The following is a 24,728-nucleotide window of genomic DNA, read 5'->3' as shown; positions in this document are numbered from 1 at the left end:
GGGAGGTCTAAGCAGATTATGTCTGAATGTAGCAGTAAGTGCTAGTTTTTTTTCCCTCTGAAATTCACCTCTGACTCAGCGTTTTAAATGGCTGTGATTATGATGCCTTATTTTGCGCGAACATTGGGTTCTTGTCAGTACACTGGGCTTCTCTACAGTATTCAGGTTTGGGAGTGCTGGTGCGCGTACGCCATATCCATCTGTTCTTTCTGACCATACGTTGCTCCGCAAGTGGAGGACATGAGTGACGTCATTGTTTAAAGTTCATAGGGTGCCGTCCATGTTTTGGGGAAGTCTGACAACGGAAACAATATCGTTGAGGAGATGGTCTTTGGGACCAGAAATCGTATAGATTATCACAAGACGTTCTAATGTTATGTAAAAATAGTTTTGATGTGATTTGTAAGTTCTTTCTACTTGTCACAAAAAGCATGATCATAGTTCACACATTTTAATTGCGTTAAATTTTACCCTTGGCGTAGTAATTGTTAAGAGAGCTATTACTGGTAGAGCGACTTTATGGGTGTTTTCTGTATCCTCTTTCGCGTGATTAAGAAACTCCCAAAGTAATTTCAGCTTCTCTCAGACCAGCTGTCTCGCATGGGCCACCGTCAGTCGATAGTCCGGTGTTGTCCTTTGGGAGAATCAGAATGAGAAAAAACACAGCTGGACGGATGTTTGTGGCAACATGTGTGGGGTCTTTCTTCATTCTTATTTTGTATCTTCAGTGCAACATCAGACCAGGTAAGTTCATCTGTAGCTTTGGAAAACCACTGGTCTCCGAAATAAATCTGGTAGTTTAGCCCGTAAAAGTAGCGCAACATTCTTGAAGGTTCTGCTTCAAATGTTCTCTTTTGTCTTGTCTTGTTTACTAAACATTATTTAACACAGACACAGCTGTCAAGATAATTACAAAAATAAAAGAAAAAGATTCAAGCAACAGAATAGAAAATCGTCAAGTTTTAACAAGCAATTGATAGATTTTGTTTCAGTGTGATCCTAAAAAGACAATAGTTTGACTCATACATTTTTCCACTAATGTAAGTAGTCAGTTGCTGTCTAACAACCACGCTACAGCCTTGCTCCACTCCTTGTGGCTAAACTTGACTGAGTTGTGACGGTGTACAGGGCTGTGTAATTTTAGTTACATATTGCGGTTATCGTAAAGACTCACAGCATGGTAAAGTTGGTTTTAGATTGGGATATTCGCTGGATATTCGGTTTTAAGCTTTCTTAAATTCGGACACGACAAAACACTCCAGCTTAATTACAGGTTCGAAGTCATGGACAGTACACTATAATGTGGTGTGTGAGAAGAAAATAACAATTTTTGTTGTCGCTATCGATTTTTATCCAAAAACAGCTTCAGGATACTTTCATTATACCTTGAGTAGCTACGTCTATGTAAGGGACCGTCTGCAAATTATACATTTCATGGATGACATTTCTGACATGACAGTTGGTTTTAAAATATTCACTACAAATGAGAATTTCCTGAAAAGTCTAGTTACATGGAGGTTTTTGAGAAAGGTCAATGTGTATGAAAGCAGGAGTCATTTATTTCTGACAAATATTCACTAGGCCTAAACATCAACTAAAAGATTTTTTCTCATTCTGATTGCTGTAGTACTTCACAATAACAGTGTCTTGCTTACTACAGGTGAGGTTTTTGAGAAAGGTCAACATGCATGGAAGCAAGAGTCATTTATTTCTGAAAAATATTCACTAAACATGAACTAAAAGACTTTTTCTCATTAGTAACTCTTTAGTTACTAGTAATTTCACTTTTCGATAAATTCTCACCTGTAGTAAGTGATACACTCTAATGTCGAGCTACTACGGCCATGAGAATGAGAGAGTCATTTTATGAATTTTTAGTGAATATTTCTCTAAGAAACCTCCTGAAACAGGGAATTTCTTCTAAATATGCATTGTGGGAAGTCAGTTCCTTCATTTTGGAATCACTAGAATGTTGAAGAGGTGTAAAGTTGATTTTATTAATTTTCAGTGAATATTCTTTTAATACCAACGAGCATGTGAAAAAGCAAATATCCATGAAATGTGTAATCTGCAGACGGTCCCTTAAACGGCCGCCGACTATCAAGCGAATATGCGAATATAAAACCAACTTTACCACGCTAAGACTCGCCTCTTCCGAGCACCTACTCTCCTAATACCTAACACAGGGGTGTCCAAACTTTTTGCAAAGAGGGCCAAATTTGATAAAGTGAAGATGCTCGGGGGCCAATAGTTCCTTCTGACATTTTTTTCACCACAAATGTTACATGAAAATACACACTGTTATAAAACAATTTTCATTGTCACAATTACCTTTATTTTTCAAATGGCAATGTAACCAAATATAAGCCACTCAGGCAGGTGTGAACAACTCTAAAGACAATTCTGCCTTTCATTTATATCTGGAGAGTCAGATAACATTGAACAAACTGTATAGAATACTTTAAATTTCCATGAGTTTGATAAATATCTTTGCCTCATGAACATTTTAAACAGGAGTTATAAGTAATGCAAAGTGGTCTGTTATCATTAAAGTTTAAAACAAGTGAATTTTGCCCTTGTCTTTTACAAGATCTCTCAGGAAGCCAAAGTTTGTGTCACATCTACAGGAAGATTATACTTTATTAATCCCACAACTGGGAAATTGACTTGCCACAACAAGAAATAAACACCTATGTAAATATACACAATACACACAATATGAGGTCAAACAGCTCTGTCACGTTCATGTTGTCGTCAACTCCTCTTAAAAAAAATCAGTAGTTGTGCAATTTACAATTTACAATTTAGTTATTTGGCAGACGCTTTTTTCCAAAGCGACTTACAATTGGTGCATCAGTCGGATTTCTAATACCTTCAACAGAGATCATAATAAGACTGAGCGTCAAATTGCCCTTTCGCATTGTGCCCCTGGAATACTTTTACAAACAGAAATACAAGACAAAGGTTTTTTTTTTTGTTTTTTTTTTGTTTTTTTTTTGTTTTTTTTTCCTCTAGGGAAGGGAGGTTAGGCATTGGGGGAAGGGAGGTTAGGCATTGGGGGACAGGTGTGTTCTAAAGAGGTGGGTTTTCAGTTTCCTGCGGAAGATGGTAAGAGACTCCGCAGTCTTGACTGCATGGGGGAGGTCGTTCCACCACCTCGGGGCAATGGCAGAGAAGAGGCGTGGTCGGGAGGAGCGGCTGCCGGGTTCCCGGAGTGAGGGGACCGTCAGTTGTCCGGAGGACGTGGAGCGGAGGGTCCTAGTTGGGGTGTAAGGCGTTATAAGAGACTGAAGGTATGATGGGGCAGAGCCTCTTGTGGCCTGGTAGGCCAGCACCAGTGTCTTGAACTGGATGCGGGCTGCTACCGGAAGCCAGTGGAGTGCAGTGTGCAGTGTCAGATGCATCGGTGCTTTCATCGCAGACTAATGAGAAATAATCAAAAGCCACTCCTCTGTCCCCCAGGTGTCTCTGAATATCTGACGATATGTCCTCAACTCTCCGTGCCAGGCAAACATTCATAAATTCTTGCTTCCTCTCGGGGCAAATGTTCTCAACCATTTTCATGACACAGTCTTTGACAAACGTACCTTCAGTAAAAGGTTAGCCATGTTTAGCTATTAACATGGCCACTTCGTAGCTGGCTTTGGTGATATTTTCGTTTGACTCACAGGCCCGCGTGAAGAATCGATGTTGCGATGCCAGAGCAGTTTGGAGTTGATTCCCTTTTTCAGCGCGGTCACTCCCTGTTAGCTTGCTATATGTTGTAGCATGTTTAGTCTCGTAGTGTCTCTTAACGTTGAAATCCTTACACAAGGCAACCGTCTTTTTACAAATTAGACATACACAATTGCCTCGATTTTCAGTGAAGTACTGTAATTCCCACTGCTCCTGAAAGCGGCGGCCCTCACTGTCAACTTTTCTCTTTTTTTTTTTTTGCAGTCGCCATGGCAGAAATGAGCGGAGAAGGGTTCGCGGCACAGTAGCAGAGGCAGATAGCATTAGAATGGTGCTGCCGCCATGTGGTTAAAGGAGGAATTACATTTTTAAAGTTTTATGATTTATTTATTCTGACAGAGCTGGCGAGCCATAAATAACACATAATAAGACTGAAGCTGCGGGCCGTATGAAATCTGACCGCGGGCCGTGATTGGCCCACAGGCCGGACTTTGGACATGCCTGACCTAACACCTCTAACACCCTACCATGCCTAACTCACCCCTACTGTGTTCTTCTCTACCTACTCTCCTGTTCTTTGTCTTGAAAGAAAACTCGCACTTATTGCTGCACCTTGCCCTACTGAATAGACGTAGTACTTGGTGCTTACTCATTGGTCTCTCACCATACTGCAGCTTTTTCCTGTAATTGTTTCTTGTAAATCGCTGTGGATAAAAGTGACGGCCAAATAAATGTAATGTAATGTAACATATTGATTCTTTATCACCTAACGGTTTGCATAGTGAGTTTGACTTATACTTGACTACAAAATCTGGGGTTACCTATCTGTTCACACGTTCAGATATTAGCTAGCTTGATGTCACCTTGATATGCTGCTCACTGCTGACTGTATCGACTTAATTTATGACAACACGTATAAACTAACAGCGGCATGCAGAGGCTTAAGTCTGCTTACATAGTGTTCAGTGCAGTTTCTCTTAATTTATCAGCATCCGCTTGTGCAGATCTGTTTGCTGGTTTAGTTTTGCAGAACACTGACCTATGTCTGCATTTTACACTCAGCCCTTTTTTCATGTAACGATTAGTCAAATGACCACATGAACTCTGTCTTTTCCTCTGGACTCAAATTAGTGCTGTGTCCAGGCATTCTTTAAAAGAGGTGTTTCCAACTGTCAACAACATAGATTAACTGGCACTATAAATATAAGCATAATATGAGGATTGCAAGCAGTATATAAGGGATCCAGACGCACAGCGACCTCTAAAAAACCATAGCTGCAGAAGCCCGCTCAGTGGATTGAGATGTGTAGTTCAAGCAGAGACTGACACGTTGTCCTTTGAAATCTGGTGATGGAGTTACTGAGATAGCAGATCAAGAATGTTTTCCATAGGTGGTGCTGGAGAGGAGTAAATGTGCTACCTGTGTAGTCCTGTATAGAGACCTAACTGTATCGAGAATAAGGAACAGGATTCTGAAGCAGTGGTATTCAACTCCAAATCCAGTATTATTATGATTAATTGTAGTTAACTAAGCAATCAGTGTGACTGAATGGCAAAGGAGCCATCACTCCTCTGCCATTCTCCTTGTTAAAGAGAGGTGGGAGGATCTGCTGTACCTAAGCTGAGTGCTGAATAGCTCTGCCCTAATGTTTGACTGAAACTGTTCAATAAACTGAGGACATAAAAGCTCACTTCCAGCCTTGCTACTTTGCTAGACATGTCCATTTCCCAGGGACTGCCCCAAGGTCTGATGTCTTTTTCCCTCTTTTTTCCCTGCATTTTCATCCCCTTTTTGCTCTGGTATTTCTACTCCCCATCACTTTCCCAACCACTGTGCAGGCCAGGAAGGGCAAAGGCTACCTGAAGTCCCCTCAAATACATGTGGAGGTGCCAACTGCTTCCTTTCAGCAGAATGCTGAGGGCTTTTCTGGGAAGCTGTAATGCGTGGAGACGTTCAGGCTATGCTCCCCAGACCTGTCCAGGGAGTCACTATTGCAATGACACGAACATGGTCCCCGTCTGTCTTCCCACCCCCAAACACCACTGACTGTGCGTGTATGGGCGCTGGGCCAAGCCCGAAGCACTGCAGACCCAGGTTCACACCTGGAGCCCTGGAGATAATTTTTGTTTTGCTAAACCTTGAGCCATGGAGTAAATTACAACTAATATTGTGTAGATCAGATGGTAGGTTCAGATTTTTGCAATTCACAACACCAGTGGCCGGAAATGATAATCTGGAAGAAATTGTGTTTTGGTAAACTGAAGTCTATGTTCAGTGAACTTTCCATTTGTGGAAAGATCACTGGTGGTTGGCATTAGAGAGTTGAACCAAAATATGCCTGCATGATCGTAGATCAATGGAATCAATGGATAACATGTTTGTAATGTAGCTAACAGTTATTCTCTGGTCTGTTTGCTGATGTTATTCATTGCATCACATAGACTTTGACAGTGAAGCATTCCTTTTTCTAAACATTATAAAGATTGGTAAGGGCTGAATTTACCCACGGGTCTGTGAGACTGTACTTATGCAGAAAAACGCTCATTAATACATTTTACATCACTTATATCAGGCAAAATTCAATTCAGAGTGGGTGGTTGTGTTGTTTCTGCTGTTGGGGGCCCACCAAAGTATTCCAGCAGGGCTCCTGTAGGGGCACACAGGGTGTACAATTTGCATAATCAACTACCCTTTTTCTCTTTATGGAACTTGAATGATAATATTTTGAAACCATACTAACACACACCTGACACTGCCACTGCACTTTAGCATTGTATAGTCCTCTTAATTATTATTAATAATAATAATAATAATAATAATAACAATACACATAGCTGCAAACGGCAATGGCGGGCCCTTGCACCTCCAGCAGTTCTCAACTGGTGACATTTCGTCATCCAACAATGCACTCATATCTGGTGTGTATGCCAAATTACATACTCATAGCATCAGCTAAAAGGATGCGGTCTTATCAACAGAATAATTTTTACGTGAATCAAGCAATGTGCCAAAAGTAGTACCACAAACAGGTGAGCATTTTTAGATTAATCATTTCCTTTGTACACACATAGGCTTAAATGCATAGTGCAAGCCCTTGCTTATAAATGTTTCTAAATTACTACGTGCAATTTTTTAACATTTCCCACCTACACCACTCCTGATTTTATACTGTGAAGGGATTTTTGATATGTTGAACAGTGTAACCATGGGTAAAGGATGAATTTGGGCACCCCTGAACAAATTTTTGGGTTGTTTCACCAGTCTGACGAGTGACAGGATGCTTAACCAATCAAATGAATGAGTTGTAGCCTTGGTTGGTCTAGAGGTCAAGGGTCACCGCCATGTTTGTTTATATGTTTAGAGGACGTTAAGCAGTGTTGCTAATTCACTGAAGTGGGGAGGCATTTCGCATACTTAGTAAAAGCAGTGACATGCCTTTCAAACAATAAAAGTGACAGCCCCAAAGTGTAGGCTACATAACATAAACAGAGTCTTCATACTCCTATTGCTTAAAATTGTCATGTACTGGAATAGAAGCTAATTTAGGAATCCATTTCACAATAGTCTGAGGACGTGGCTTTAGCATTAACATAAGCCAGCTGACAGCCTAGGCAGGCTTACTATGTTGTTAGGTACCATAGCAAGCTGATGCTACAGCCTCAGTTGTTTCATTAAGTACCTGATGTTTAAAGCAACCCTAGCATAACATGCTAATCATTCCTAGCAATAAATTAGCTGTAATGATCATCCAATCTGAATTTGATGTAATTAATCATCCATACATATTGTATTCATTTGAGACAGTGATGGTTCATATTTCAAATGTTGATATTAGATCCATGAATGTTGTGGATCGTGACATTAGGCTACATGGTCATAGCAACAGCAAATAGAATTCAGGTTTCTCAACAGAATCATTTTTACGTGAACCAAGCAATCTGTCTGTTAGATTAACTGTAACGTTTCCTTTGTAGAAACGCATACATAAATGCATAGGCTTAAATGCATAGTGAAATGCATTGGTGGGGCAAACTCCACGACTTGAATTTCCCTGTGCCACGTCCAGTATTTTCGTATCAAAACAGTTCATCAACTTTCATCCTTGACAATCACCAAATTAACACAACTCCACAATTAACTGAGGTAACAAAATATGAAGTCTGCTTCTCTTAAAAGGCCATTCAGAGCTCGTTTGTTACTAAACATGCAAAATGCCTCCTGACATGGGTGAGTTCGCAACACCATGACTCAAAGCTCAGTTTGCCCACGTCTCGTCCAATATTTTGATATCAGGACAGCTCGTCAACCGTTATCCCTGACTTAGTCACAAAATTAACACAACACAGCACACAGCACCACAATTAAAAGAATTCGTTTTTGGGGGTGCTAGTGAGCAACAAATGGAGTTAGATGCATCTCCCACCGCTACTGCGGAATCCTTATTAATTCCATATTTAAACGACACTTACATTTAGAACTGTGTGTGAAACACTCAAATTTTATCATTAACAAATCAAAGTGTAGTCAAAGGATGGTGATATTGCTGTAAATGGCATCAAATCTGCAAAAATACAACCCAGCTCCATGTGCAACCGTGGCAAGACCATCCATGTACATCACAGCGGTTAAAGACGGTATCCTCACCTCCCTAAGGAAGGATACATAGGTTGGACAAATTAATGGAAACACATGGTATTTCAAGACCTATTAATTTGTTGACGTGTAGGCGTTAATACCATAATACCAGTGATATGTAAATCTTATGTACATGCACTGCAGACTTCCTGTGCTTTATGTATTAGCCAAGATTTTTCTTTCTGTAGAGGTCTGCGTATTGGTATAAGTAAAAATGCGTGACGTTTCAGACTTCCAAAGAGGGCAAATTGTTGGAGCGCGAATAGCTGGCGCCTCAGTAACAAAAACTGCTGAGTTGTTTAAGGTATCAAAAGGAACTGTTTCTAAAGTCATGATGGCATACCAGAAACTAGGGAAAACTAGTTCTGGGAAGTGTAGCTCTGGACGGAAGCAAAAATCTCTGTGAACGTGACTGCAGAGCACTAAAACGCACTGTGTCAAAAAATCACAGAACCACAGCTACCAAAGTGACTGCAGAGCTAAACCAACATCTTGCTATCCCAGTATCAACCAAAACAGCTTGTTGAGAGCTCAATGCAGCTGGAAGGGCTGCTATTGTCAAACCTTTTCTTTCCCCCATCAGTGTTCGAAAACACCTAAAATGGTGCAAAGACCATCAGAAGTGGACAGTGGACCAGTGGAAGAATGTCATCCTCTCTGACAAATCATCCTTCATGCCTTTTCCTTGTTCAGGACAAATATATGTATGGGGGAACCCAAAAGAAGCTCTTGATTTCGATTGCCTGACCCTAACCATTAAGCATGGAGACGGTTATGTGATGGGTTGGGCCGCAATATCATGGACTTCTTTTGGTCCTGTGTTAGCACTGCATGGTAGGGTTACCTCTAAAGAGTATTTGTCAATTTTGGGTGATCAAATTCACCCAATGGTCCAAACACTCTTTCCGAACGGTGGTGCCATCTTTCAAGACGATAATGCGCCAGTTCACACAGCTAACATCATTAAGAGCACAACAGTGAAGTTGAACACTTGGATTGGCCCCCACAATCACCAGATCTTAAAATAATCGAAAATCTCTGGTATAGTCTGGAGCAGCAAGTAAGGAGCCATTTCCCTCTACCATCATCTCTGAAAGAGCTGGAACAGGTTTTGCTTCAGGAATGGATTAAAATTCTCTTAGCCACTGTCCAAAAGTTGTATGAATCTATTCCTCGATGTATTGAAGCAGTTATTGCTGCCAAAGGGGGACCAACTTGATATGAAATAATAAGACTGTTATTTAACAAGGTTTTTCCATTATTTTGTCTAATATCCACTGCAATAAGAGAAGAGCTGAAGAGTGTCTTGGCAGATGATTTTGAAAGAAGGAAATAAAAGAAGGAAATAAAGGCAGTGAAAACTGAAATTACCAACGATACAACCGCAATCAGCACTGAAATTGAATGCATTAAAGCTAATGTGAAAGCCGTTGAGAAAGGATTGTCAGCATGGTTGGACGGGATAGTATCTTTGCAAGTCACTGTAACAGACCTTAACCAAGAAAGATCTAAAAGAAAAATATGAAGACTTGAAGGAGAGGATGAGGAGGGTTGACACTCGGACTGAGCAACCAGGATTGAGCTTTAAGGAAGTTTTCCAGTTGGACAAAGAAGTACAGATCGAGCACTCACATTGCAGCCTGACACAGAGAAAGCCGGGTAATAAGCCAAGCGTAATTATTGCAAAATTACATAATGATGGAGATGCCATGGAAATCCTGAGGAAAACCTGCAACAATGGTGGTCAACTCAACTACAATGGTAAACCAATCGCCACATTCCTGGACTACACGGCCCAAGTTGCTAAAGCCCGAGCAGTCTTCACAGACATCAGACATGCTTCGAGAGACCAGGCGTTTGTTTTGGAATACTCTTCCCTGCCAGATACTGTATCCCCCACAACAATGAAGTGAAGGAGTTCATGGATGCCACCAAAGCCATGGACTGTGTAAAGAAAAATGTTATCCCAGCAATGGAGATGGAGAATTGAGCATATGTATCATTATTTTATATGGGAAATGATATACGAACTCAAAAACACCACCGATAATTTTCTAAAGCTTTATATGCAATATACACTTATTTTGTTAATTGAGATATTAAGGTTAAGATGTCGTTATCCTTTCTGTGTTTTATTTTGGGGCTCTGCAGGAGTTTGAGTTGCTACGCAATAACCTTAGTTGTAATTTGTCCAAGTAGGAAATAAAAGGGAGCCAGATTCTTTCAAAATCTTTTAACCTGTCCTTTAAGAGAGAGCTAATTCTTTTGAGGTGCAGTATATTTGTTAGCTTGGTAAGTCACAGTTTGGATGATGGTGCCTCTACCTTTTTCCAAAAGGTGTATGGGTTTTTGGCTGTCATTAGTCCATGTGATATGAAACAACGCTGAGCTATGCTTAGGCTCTAGACCTGTTCAGTTATCCCTAAAACAATTAAAATTGAATCTGGGTCTGTGTTCACCCATACAATCTCTGAAAAAATCCTAAAAATGTCTGTCCAGAAGCCTTGCAATCTGTAGTAGAGGACAAAGCTGTGGAGCAATGTGGCTTCATATGTTTTACATTCATCACAAATGGGGGATATGTCTGGGGAAAAAACTGTGCAGCCTTGTTTTGAAGTAGTGCAACCTGTCTAGCAGACATGTATATATTCCAAACCCTCCTCCCATATGTCATCCGGTATACCCAACCCTATCTCTTCCTCCCATACTTGTTTTATTGCTTGCATAGATGATATTTGCATTGATTGCAAGGTAGAATACAGATGAGATATTATTTAGTTTGAGCCAGTGAACATCTATAGGTTTTTATTGAATTTTTCATGTTGCACCGTTGTCAGGTTTTATAGGTGACTTTTAACATAATTTCTAATTTGAAGGTATCTGAAAAAGTCTTTAGGTAATGTACCATACTTGTCCTGTAATTGTTTAAAGGATGCAAATGAGCCTTCTATAATCAAACTGCTGATGTTATGTATGCCCTTATCCACCCAATTGGTAAAATGTTTATCCAACACTGATAGTACAAATGAAGGATTACCCATTATTGGAAGTAACACTGACATTGGCTTTAGCTTGAAATGCGTCCTCATTTGGTTCCATATACGAACAGTGTTTTGTATATAACAGGGTTAAAACTACATATGGACTTCTTGAGTTTTGTGGGAAACAGGATAAACTGCACCAACAGAATAGGGCAAACACTCTTCTTGTTCAATTTACAGCTAGATGGGCATCTGTAGCTAATGCATCTGAGGCAAAGGGTATAGCCCTTATATTGGCTGCCCAATAATAAGAACGAAAATCAGGCATTATCTCACTTTTCCCCCAGTTAATTCTATAACCAGAAAATGTCCCAAAAGAGTTTATAACAAACACAATTTGCGGGATACTGATGTCTGGCTTTGTCATGTAAAGCAAAACATCATCTGCATATAATGATATTTTGTTTGAGGTGTGCTGGGTATCATAACCATGTATTAGTGGATGGGATCGGATTGTCTCAGTGAGAGGCTCAATAGCTAGTGCAAGTAACAGTGAAAGGGGGTGAAAGGGGGCATCCCTGCTTTGTACTCCTGTGCAGTTCAAATTGGGGGGATAGCATCTGGTTAGTGAGTACCCTAGCAGTGGGGCATTTGTAGTAGAGCTTAACCCAAGAGGTAAAAGTATCGCCCACACCAAATTTCTTCATAACTGCGAAGAGGTAGGACCATTCAACTTCGTCGAAGGCTTTCTCTGCATCGAGTGAGATAATAGCCAGGTCCTGCCTCAGTGTTTTAGAAGAGTATATGATATTAAAAAGGCGCTTAATGTTATAAAAGGAGTTACGTTTGGGTATAAAACCAGTCTGATCGTGGTGGACAAGTTGACTCACCACCAGACTAAGTCTGAAAGCAAGGGTCTTAGCTATTATCTTTTGATCGGAATTCAGAAGTGCAATAGGGCGATATGATCTGACATCCTCTGGGTCTTTACCGTTTTTTGGGATCAAAGTAATAACGGCATCCTCTAGTATCTCTGGTGGAGAGTTGACTCCAGAAGCGTGCCTGAACATTTTGTGCATATACGGGGACAGGAGACTATTACATTTTTTATAGAATTCAGTACCAAGACCATCAGGGCCAGGGGCCTTGCCACTTTTTAGTGATTTAATTGTTTGAGAAATTTCTTCAGGCGTAATTTCTACCTCTAAGCTATTACGGCTTTCTTGGCTAAGAGTTATTCATAATCAGGGGGTCTGTCTCTAGCTTAGATTTGTAAGGTGATTTTATTTATATCTGTAGTTAAGGTCAATTGCACCCCTGCCTGTGTTTTAATTCTATGAATGGTTCGTTCTCTCATTCTCAAGTTTACATAACTGTCTGGCTAGAGGTTATATTACCCCTTTTCCACTGCCGCAGTGCTGGTGCTGGTGCCTAATCGAGCACTGGGGCCATGCTCTTCCACTGACAAAATACTGGTGCCGGTGTCGAAAAGCTGGCACCAGCACGGCACCACAGTATTGCTGGTCCTAAAAGTTGGAACCGCTGATGTCAGAGGCTATGCAAATACAAACCAAGCGAGAACCAATCAGTTCAGCGGTTGACATGTTTGCTACGTGACTTTCTCTAGAGAGGCGGGAGTAACAAAAAAATCTGACCAAGATAGCGGTAGACTAAAGGCTATATGTTGAAAATATGTATACGATTAAAAGATGTATGGGCAATAATTTGTGTCAACATCAACACGGGCTGTTGTTCACATGTTACATGACCGTAGTCTGACCCAGAATGGTAGAAAAAACACTCACTCTCTCGGCTGTGGCTGGTGCAAATAGACCACTGTAGACCATCATTTGAACACTCTTTTAAACTTTTGAGCTAGGTGACAGGCTTACTATTTTCATGAATTTCGCACCAGAGCAAAAAGTTTTTGGGCTGTGTGGAAGCCTAGCTTAAAAGTAAAAAGCAAGCAGATACGTTCTGTCTGACATTATTTTTTCCCCATGGAATTTACCCAGACTTTCGCTACGTAGCGTTCGGTTCCCAAACCTGTGGAAATGCGGACTGGTTCTCAAAAGGCACCAAGGCAGCACTGGCTCCGCACCGGCACCGGCACCGGCACCGGCACGGGCACGGGCCCCAGCACCGTCCTAGTGGAAAAGCGCTATATGTGGCTTGTCACTGAATTCAAAATATTTTTGTTTAGTGTACTGAAAAGCCTTACAGATTCTAGCTGAGAGTATCTGGTTCAGTTTGTATTTAAGTGCTATCTTGTTATGTTTTTCAGATGATGGATGTGTGACATTTGCCATGTCCAGCTGATGAATTTGTTTTTCTAAGCTTGCCTGTTCTGCCCTGTTCAGCCTCTTGCTGTAAGCCTGATATGAAATAACACATCCCCTTATATACTCCGGCAATTCATATATTTTGTCTCTACCCTCTAGGTCTGTACACTTCTCTGTTAGTTGAGTGACCTCGGTATTGAGAAAATCCACTTTACACTTTAATTTCACTATTTCACTAGATGTAAATCTAAGAGATGGCACTAGATGTCGCTGCTAGCTGTATAGCCTCAATCTTGGAATTCGTGGTTTCCCTCAGTACTGTAATCTCTCCTCTCAGTGATTCGATGACATTTTCAATCTTAGAGTCAATTCTGGCGCAGATTTCTTTTTTTACCGAGTCTGACCAGAAGGAGTCTATTCCCCGGAGTACAGGGTCAGTAGATGGTACATCTTCATTAGGGTGCTGGGTCTCAGAGTAGATCTGTGTTTTAATGAGGCCTGTTTCCTCCGCAATGTCTTTCTTCGCTGCTCGAGCATTTTTTGCGGTATTTTTTTTTTTGTTGGTTTTTTTGTCGGTATTTTTCTTTTTTTGTTGTTGTTGTTTGTTTAGATATTTAGAAATGTATGCCTAATTAAGCAACTGCAAGTATAATACCACACTTTTATGTGGCTATCTTAGGCTTTTGTCTCATTCTGAGATGAAATTTACCATGAGGTTAGGGAGCTACCACAATACACGTCTTACTCGCTCATGGCTACTGGAGTGAAAGTTAGGAAACTCTGTGCTGTTCGGATAGTTCAAATCACTGTAGAGAGTCCGGTTAGAACTCTAGCTGCGTCGTAAGAGAGGGGTTCCAGTCACCAGTCTTGAATTAAGGATTCTTTATTTTCACTCGATCATGAACTTGAGGTAGTGTGTGTGTATGTGTGTGTGGTTTCTAAAAGAGTAAACAGAATACAAATATAAAGTTATCCAGAACAAAATACAAATGGGCTTAACATGATACAATACAAACTACTTGGAAAACATTGCCGTAATATGAAAAGCACACGTGCATTAGTGCGCATGCGCCAACTGGAGTAAACAGGTTAATCTCCCCCATAAACATTTGACTTGTTTACCTTTATGAATATCATGAACATTCAAACATTCAATCTGAATATACACAACTCCATAAGGGAGAGGACAAACTACTATGTTAAACATTTCAATCTGTCGTCTACCAATTATCACTCCGAATGCTAATATTATAGTTACATTCTCTGATACTTCGTCATGGACAACAATAAACACTTACGAACAGGAGAAACACAGACAACTTACGTTGTTCATAGACGCACCAGCAACACTACTACCGAACTATTAATATCAACATTGACTGGTTTTAAGCTATAGAACTGCCGAACTTATGATTCCCCGTGCCGTTCTCAAACTTGTCCGTACATGACTAAGCAATTTTTACACTTTGCTGGCCAGTGATTGGCCTCTCAGTCCCCCCAGTCTTAAAGGAGCAGCAGCCTTTTTAACATGGAGGCTCCCCCGTTCTGTTTGGTTTTGTACCCAAACAAAGGCGAACAGTTTTAAAAGGCTGCTTGCACAGCTGCCGGTTCTGACTTCCAGCCGAGGACCTTGTCCCAAAGGATTAATTGGATTCATTTCTGATGTTTGAGTTCTCGGTTTATCTAACTTTATGTTCAGTCCCATCTGTTCAGATCCCACTGTTCCCCGGGGGTCCTACAGTAGGAATAAGAGTGATGGGGAAATTGAGTTTTTACCTGTCTCAGTATAAATGTCTTATGTTAATGTTTATACATTACGGAGATCATACTGCTGTAACTAAAATCAAGTACTCCACATATAATGTTTTAATTTCCTACTGCACACATTTACCTCCATACATCTAATCGCTTGCACTCATACAATTACACACATAGATATTGTATACTATGCTCCACTCTAAACTTCCTCCTCTATTTCTGCCTTCCCCCCTCATTGCCTTATTTATGGACAAAATTAATGTCCTTCCCTGTTCTGATTTTGAGTCATAGGAATCCCTCAAGGTAATAAGTTACAATGTTAAAGGTCCTCATAGCCCTATTAGGAGGAAGAGGATCCTTAATCAGATAAAAAGGGCCAACTGTCAAATAGCATATTTACAGGAGATCCACCTATCAGACATAGAACATGAGAAACTAAAAAAATCTTGGGCAGACAAAGTATTCTACTCCTCACACCAATCAGGTAAAAAGAGAGTATCAATTCTGATACACAAACATGTTAACTTTACACCAACTACAGTCCACAAAGACTCTGAGGGGAGATTCATACTGATAAATGGACTAATTGGTGGGGTACAAGTCTCTCTCATGAACATATATGCTCCAAATGAGGATGAGCCGGGCTTTATTAATACAATCTTTAACATAATACTACAGCACAGCTCTAGTATTCTGCTGCTAGGAGGGGACTTCAACTGTGTCATGTCTCAATTTATGGATAGACAACCTACCTCTAACTCCTGCATCTAGAATGAGTAAAATGCTTAGACACTTATCGACAGAGTCAGGCCTGGTGGATGTTTGAAGAAATAAATTCCCTAAGGGCAGAGATTTTAGTTTTTACTCACATAGGCAGCCATCTTATTCTAGAATAGATCTCTTTTTTACCCCCAAAGCAGAGGTACACAGAATAGAAGACATAGAGATTTTACTAATTACTATATCTGATCATGCACCTCTTGCATTATCATGGGATATAGGTTACAGGCCAACAACTAAACGGTGGAGATTAAATCTATCACTCTTAAATGAAAGAATTTATCAAATTCATAACAGCTGAATTACCTGGATTACCTGGATACAAATATCTGCCCCGAAATATCACTTCTCACTCTATGGGACTGTGCTAAGGCATATATGAGAGCACATAATTTCATTTTCAAATGCAAAAGAGAAGAGAAGGGAAGCAAAACAATGTCAATTAGAAGACAAAATAAGGCAGCTTGAGCAACAACATAAAAGAACACCAACCCCCAACCTATGCTCTTAAAAAAGCTCGTAGAGACCTAAAAGCCTACTCACCGAAAAGATTTAGGGCAATTTATGGTTTACAAAACAAAAATATTATGAAAATGGCAACAGGGCAAGCAGATTGGTAGAAATAAGACTAAAAAAACAGCAATCATCTAATATAGTACAGAAATTAAAGTCTGACCATTTAACACTCAGAATCTGGTGAAATTTCAGAATCCTTTGCAAAATTCTATATGTCCCTATACAAAAATATGGATACTTGTACGGATGATAAAGAACTGGCGCAGTTTCTGAATGACGTCAAATTAAAAGAGCTATCTAAATCTATGGCAAAAGAGCTAGATGAGCCAATTAAAGAACAGGAAATACAACAGGTAGTTTCCAAATTGAAAAATAACAAAAGCCCTGGGCCAGATGGATATATTAATGAATTTTATAAAACGTTTAAAGAGACAATACCACCTTTAATGTTAAAAGCTTACCATTATGCCTTACAATCTGGAACCATGGCCTCCTCTTGGAGGGAGGCAACAATAGTTGTAATACATAAGGAAGGCATGGACCCCACCAAATGCCAATCATATAGGCCCATATCACTGCTAAATACAGACTTACGTACACTAACAGCTATTCTAGCAAGACGTGTCAATAAAATTATCATGGAAATTATTCTGATCAGACCAGGTTTATAACAGGGAGATACTATGGGGATAATATCAGAAGATTACTAAATTTAATGACTCATCCAAAAGTCAAGGAAGAGGAAGCAATGATACTGTCCCTTGCCGCCCAGAAGGTGTTGTACCGAGTATCCTGGCAATACTTATTACAAACATTGAAACGATTCCAATTTTGCCCCAAATTCATAAAATGGATACAAACATTGTACTCTAATCCACAAGCTGCTCTTTATGGCCCCCTCTGTTCGATATCAGCATTGAGCCACTGGCACAGCTAATCAGAGGCAACGATAACATAAAGGGACTGACAATTTGTGTTGTTCTTCATTTATTATCATTGTACGCAGATTATGTGCTCTTATATGTAGTAGAACCTGCAACAACAATCCCACACTTGAAGGACTTTATTTCCAAATATGGGTATCTCTTGGGCTGTGAAATAAATGTAGATAAAACAATGGCTATGGACTTGAGGGGTAAAATTTCACAAACGATCAAACTCCAGAGTGGGTTTAAATGGCCCGAAGATGGCATTAAATACCTTGGTATCCAAATCCCTTCATCACTAAACAATCTGTATGGTACAAATTACAAAAGCGTAATCCAAAAAATCAGTAATGATCTAGACTGATGGGCAATACTTCCCCTGTCTCTGTTAGGACTTATTGAGAGTGTACGAATGAATGTTTCAAGTTTTAAGGTTCAAATTTATTTAAAGCCCAATATCACTGTTTACAGTCTCAAAGGGCTTTACATGCCCACAACAAACAAAACAGGATAGCACCCCCTGACTCATTACAGGCAAGAAAAAACTCCCCAAAAACCTAAATGTAATAGATATAATGGGGAAAAAATGGGAGAAATCTTGAGAAGGAGACAGGACAGGAGACCCCTTCTTGGTCAGACAGATGTAGGTGCCGACCCAGCTGGCACTTACAATTTCAAATAAATACAGTCAGATCACAAACAAAGGGGATGGCGATGATGACAGGAGGCAGATGGGGGGGGTGAAAGATGTGTTAGAGTGGGGGGGGGCGACAGCATCCAAACATTGCAGTTCACTGAACACTCTATGCCCGAGGAGCCTCCAGATCTGCTCCTTTATCTAGTAAAGAGCTGGTAGCAGAAGACTTGTCTGAACTGATACATTTTCAGCCTTGACTTAAACATTGAGACCATGTCTGAGTCTCAAACACTAATTGGGAGGCAGTTCCATAACTGTGGGGCTCTGTAAGAGAAGGCTCTGCCCCCCGCAGTAGCCTTCACAATTTGAAGTACTAACAAATGGCCTGTACCCTTTCATTGAAATAGTCGTGGCCGATCATAAAAGAGCAGGAGTTCACTCAGGTACTATGGTGCAAGACCATTCAGTGCTTTATAGGTTAATAGTAGGATTTTATAATAAGTACGAGATTTGATTGGGAGCCAGTGCAGTGTGGATAAGATAGGGGTGATGTGGTCATATCTTTTAAGAACTCTGGCTGCTGCATTCTGGACTAACTGCAGCTTATTTATACACCTACTAGAACATCCAGACAGTAGGACATTGCAATAGTCTAACCTAGAGGTAATGAAAGTATGAACTAGTTTTTCTGCATCGTGAAATGACTTTGAATTTCTTATCTTATTAATATTTCTGAGATGAAAGAAGGCTATCCTGGTAATATTATCTACATGAAAGACTGGAGTCAATAATTACACCAAGGTCTTTTACTGCCGCACGTGATGAAAAAGCAAGGCCATCTAAAGTTACTGCGTAATCAGAAAGCTTACTCCTAGCTGCATGTGGTCCGAGTACAAGTACTTCTGTCTTTTCAGAGTTATGTAAGAGGAAGTTAGTAAGCATTCAGTGCCTAATATCCTTTACACATTCCTCAAATTGCTGATGTCTCTCGTCTGGGTTCGCTGAGACATACAACTGTGTGTCATCAGCAAAGCAGTGGAAGCTAATACCATATTTACAAATAATATTACCGAGGGGTAGTATATATAAAGAAAGAAGCAGTGAGCCTAAAACAGAACCTTGCGGAACACCAAACTTTACCTCAGTATGTGTCGAGAAGTCACCATTTACATCAACAAACTGATAACAATCAGTCAAGTAGGACCTAAGCCATAAGAGTGCAATTCCCGTAACTCCAACAACATTTTCTAGTCCATCAAGGAGAATGGTATGATCGATGGTGTCAAAAGCTGCACTAAGATCAAGCAACACAAGCATGGAGACACAACCCTGATCAGAGGCCAGTAATAGGTCATTTACAACTTTAACCAGTGCTGTCTCTATACTATGATGAGGCCTAAATCCTGTCTGATACATTTCATGAATGTTATTCCTATGTAGACATGAGCATAACTGCTGTGCTACAGCCTTTTCTAGGGTCTTGGAGATAAAGGGGAGGTTTGATACTGGCCTATAGTTGGACAACAAACAGGGGTCGAAGTCATTTTTTTTAATTAGGGGTTTGATAACTGCTAGTTTAAAGGATTTAGGTTCATAGCCAGTGCTAAGGGAGGAACTGGTTATTTTTAGAAGAGGTTAGATGACTACTGGTAGTACCTTTTTGAGGAACCGTGTAGGTAAGGGATCTAGTACACAAGTTGGTGATTTTGATGAAGAAATTAGTGAGGTTTATTCGGTCCTGCCATGCCTGGCCCTCCAAATGTCCTGCCCAGGCTTCTATATCCATTCCAGATGATGCCCATGGACATTCCTCAATCCACATTCGATAAATTGGACAGGCTCATTTCAAAATTTATATGGCAAGGGAAGCACCCAAGAATTAGACTAAAAACATTGCAGTTACCCAAATCACATGGAGGGCTCAAACTCCCGAATCTAAGATATTATTTCTGGATGGCACAGTAGAAACCTTTAACAATATGGATTCAGGATCTTTCATGTACACGTTGGCTCAACATCGAAAAAAGGCCCTACAGACATTGCCTTTTCTTGATGTCCCCATAAAAGAAATTTCAGTGGGTGAATCGACTACTATCACACTGAAAATATGGAGGAAAATAAAATTATTAATTGGATTGCCTAAAATAATTTCAGTACTAACCAATATTGGATTCATGAACGATTTTGTACCCTCCCATACAGGTTTGTACCCTCCCATGCAGGCTTTAGAAAATGGTCAGCATATGGACTCATTAATCTATGCCAACTCCATTAGGATGGCTGTTTTAAATCTTTTGATCAGCTGAGAGGAATTCAAGCTTCCTAACACAGATGTTTTCAGATATTTACAATTGAGGAACTTTTTAACAAAACATGAGTGGAATAAAGTCCTCGAGCCCACTCCAATTGAAGAGTTCTTGATAAAATTACAAACAGGGAACGGGGATAAGAAAGGTATATGTCATCTTTACCAAATATTTTTAGGCATGAATCTGAGTAATACACTACAGATAAAAGGGAGATGGGAAACTGAAATGAATAAAGAAATACTACAGGACATGTGGGAAGAAATGTGCTCCAAAGCACATCTAGTTACCAATTCAAATACACGGAGGGAATTTAAATGGTAGATAATTACGAGATTTTTCCAGACACCAGAAATAGTGGCTAAAATTAATGCAATAAACTCAAATAAGTGTTGGAGAAATTGTGACATACACAGTTGCAATCATACCCATGTGTTTTGGACATGTCCTAAAGTTAAAGTATCTTTTACAAATATAGCTAACATTAGCAATTAAATGTTTCACAATTAAGTGGTTAAAACCTGATCCCCCAACATGCAATATATGGATTGAGAAAAAATGGGAAATTCATCAGAGAATTCGAAATGCCTCCCGACATCGGTTAATTAGCAACACTGCTAACGTGTTCTAAACACATAAACCAACATGGCTGCGATCCTTGTTCAAATGAGTCTCAAGGGGCACGTCATGATGGGGGCACCTGTAGACCAACCCCCACGCTACAACTCATTCATTTGATTGATTAAACAGGTCAAACATCCTGTCACTCTTCAGACTGACGAAACAACCTAAAAATCTCTCCAGAGATGCCTAAATTCATCCTTTACCCATGGCTACACTGTTCAACATATCAGAAATCCCTTCAAAGTATAAAATCAGGATACCCATGACTTCATGTACGCCAAATCTGAAATGAATCTGATGAATAGTATAGCTGAGACGGGTGAAAAAGCCACTCTTTCTGTTGCCAGATGGTGGCACTATACCAGGGTGTCACTCTGGGCATGTGGATATTATCATAACCATCATAACCAATAACCTGTGAGGTTTGAGGCATATCAAGCAATGCATGGAGAATTTATGACACATTCCTGTCCTGTGTGGCAAGACATATGAATTCATTGTTTCACCATTTCAACACCTTACAAGATATCAAAAATCCCCTGGCAATTGAAAATCTGAGATCTTGTTGACAATGGGAGAGCCGAACCACTCAGTAACCTTCTCTAAAGTACATCCCAAAGACTTTCAGTGGGGTTAAAGTCAGGACTCATGCTCCCCGAACCACTCTTTCATAATTTGAACCTGATGAATGTTGGCATTGTTGTCCTGGAATATGCACGTGCCATTAGGGAAGAAAAAATCCATTGATAACCTGGTCATTCAGTACATATGGGTACCCAGTTTACTTTGTTTTATTGCCACATAACGTTGCTGAGCCTAGACCTGACCAATAGAGGCAACCCCAGATCATAACACTGACTCCAAAGGCACTGAATCCAAACGATGACTTTTTTTTTCGGCCAGGCAGCGTATATGTCTGCACTAATTTTTATTTGCCTTTTAATCTGAGAATTGTTCTCAGTTATCGCTATATTTAAAGCTAGGTACATATTTTCCAAATTGATTATTAATAAATTCCAAATTTGTAATTTCCATTTTAAATAGTTCTTACTTTGTTCTAGCCATTTTGACTGAAAACTGGAATGAAATGAATGACTCTGCTTCTGTAAAACAGAGACAATACAGGTCTGATCAAAATTAAATCTTTAAATAAAAAAAAGAAGGAAAGAAAAAGACTATGTAAAGATGATAATATCTTAAGTGTGTCTCTTAGTCTTTGAAGTAATGAGACAGGTAATATGAAAAAGCCTTTTCTAACAATGAGTCATTCCCATCATAATCTTTTACCTGTAAGTTTACAATGTAATCACAGACAGTCTTGCTGTTTATAGATAAATTTGTTTTTAAGCTTCTTAGACAGGTTCATGCCTTTCATTATATACTTTGTGGATGAAGCCAAATGAAGTCTTCAAAAGCATGAATGACACTGTGATCCAATAGAGCAAAGATACACTGTTCAAGCTTCATTTGAATGTTTTTTTTACACAAAGCTTAATCTTGTTGCATGACTTTAAAAATTAATGAACCCAGTTAGTAATGTAATTCCGACAAGGGTAAGAGTCACAGTCATGCAACAAGATTAAGCTGGAATGAATAAAAATTCTTAAAGAAAGGCATTACAGATCCAAATTATTTGTGGGGAGAATTTAGTGGTCTCTTGATACTGGTGGGGACATATCCCTCATAACCCTCATGAAATCTACCCTCTTGGTACCCAGTGAACACAAGAATGAGGGGGAAGGTACCTGAGGAACCAACCCCCCTCCCTGAGAACTTTACACATTCCATACAACTTCAAATGAAGTTTCCTCTGCCCCTCTCTAAAGGGGGTCTGGACTATAGTTTGGATAAAGGATTGGGAAGAAAAGAAAAAGAGAGAAATGACAGGATGTTTTTTTGATGAGTTTTGTGGGAGTTCCCTGCAGTGACACAGAGCGTAACTGAGTTTTTTACACAGAGCATAATTGGGTTTTTTGTTTTTTGTGTTTGTTTGTTTTTTTTGTTGTTGTGGGTTTTTTTTTTTTGTTTTTTGTTTTTCAAACTAAAGGCTAAGGAGCAGAGTGGCAGCCGTGGTCTAAAGGTTCGAGAACCGGGCTTGTGACTGGAGAGTTGCCGGTTTGATTCCCAGGCCCAACATCCACAGCTGTGTGCCCTTGAGCAAGGCACTTAACCATAATGCACTTAACCCTGGGCGCTCACCAAGGAAGACTACTCCTGCGTCTGGTGTGTGTGTTCACTACTGGTGTGTTGGATGGGTTAAATGCAGAGGACAAATCCTGAAATGAAAAAATGACTGTAATCAGAAATGTGATGTGCAGGAAATTCTGATTCATATGATATCACATTAATGTATCTGCTATAGTCTATTTAAACATAAGTTCTGTAAAATGTACTTTCCAGTTCAAATTTGCAGGTCTACCTTCACAACATGCACACAATACTGTACTGGCACAATACCAGAACATGTTTCTCAGTCATTAGTGTTGTTTTTGTCTTATAATGTCTTGGAGCAAGACTTTACCAAAGGAAAGTCATTCTAGATTTACTCTTCCAGGGAACTTTTCATAGGGGCAAGAAGTAACCCCCTTCCCTGTTTTAGGTATGGCCAATGGAAACCATTCCTGTTTTGGCTTGCCTGGCAAGAGAAGGGGAGTTTTACAATATCACTTGCAAGTCTAATAGAGTTTCCTCTATGCAGGCTATGAAGGACTTTTGCTTTAAGCAGGGAAATGGCCAAATGTATGCTTTCTAAAATCACGTAGCCAAGTAAAGGATTCTGCTATGAATGCTTAAATGGATGTTTTTGAAGTGAATGTTTAAATGGATGCCTTTGCTTTGAACATTTAAATGGATGTTTTTGAGAGAATATACTAAAGCAGTGTTATATTTGCACCGCATTTATTAGGCCATGCACATTTTAAATATCTTATCATTCCATGATATTTCACAAGTTTATTAGCTTTTCTGCACTTGCAGTTATCAGTCTTTTTGTCTGTGGCAGGCATCAAAAAGTACATGAAATGCAGCAGCAACTCATGTGCTACAAGCAATAAAATTCAACACACTTTTCATAAAATACCACATGAACTTCCTCACTGTGAATTCACTGTCTGCCAGACAAAACAGAAATGCTTATAAGCGTATATCAGTGGTTATCTGGCTCTTGTTTAATAACTGCTGTTGACAAAGACTTGTATGGCATAATCTCACAAACCATACATGCAGTGGTCAAGAGCAGTAAAAATCAGATAGTGTGAGTACAATTTAATCCCTCCAGAAAGTGACTAATTTTCCTTTTAAAGTTCACATCTGACAAGAAGAATTGTGATTGGTCTGAGAAAATGACCAATCAGTTTTTGAGATGATGTTGTCTTAGATGGCCAAATAAATGCATTCTGCATTTGACTCCATGAACATCTTTTAGTATGCATCTAAGACAGTGCTACCATGTGACTAGTCGAGGCTTTTTGTCATCTTGTCTCCACAAGCGCGTACTGCAGAGGTGGTAACACTTCTCATTTCCATTGAACTCTGCTGTTAGTTAAATCTGAAATTTTCTGCTAATATCTAGATTTCAGAATGACATGCTGTGCTCTTTCTTCAGTTG

General features: G+C 39.8%; 1 protein-coding gene across 1 annotated transcript in view; it reads left to right on the top strand.

The window, feature by feature from the left end:
- The first annotated feature begins 287 nt into the window (after nt 1-287).
- Nucleotides 288-24,728, top strand: part of LOC115808062 (carbohydrate sulfotransferase 11) — a 44,909-nt gene continuing 20,468 nt past the window's right edge. The window contains exons 1-2 of the mRNA XM_030769312.1: nt 288-402; nt 587-744. Coding sequence (XP_030625172.1) covers nt 651-744 — 94 coding nt within the window. The 5' untranslated portion in view covers nt 288-402; nt 587-650. The remainder of the gene's footprint in view (nt 403-586; nt 745-24,728) is intronic.

The sequence above is a fragment of the Chanos chanos genome, chromosome 3 (genome assembly GCF_902362185.1).
Source record: "Chanos chanos chromosome 3, fChaCha1.1, whole genome shotgun sequence".
Taxonomy (NCBI): Eukaryota; Metazoa; Chordata; class Actinopteri; order Gonorynchiformes; family Chanidae; genus Chanos; species Chanos chanos.
This window is presented reverse-complemented; position numbering and strand designations above follow the sequence as displayed.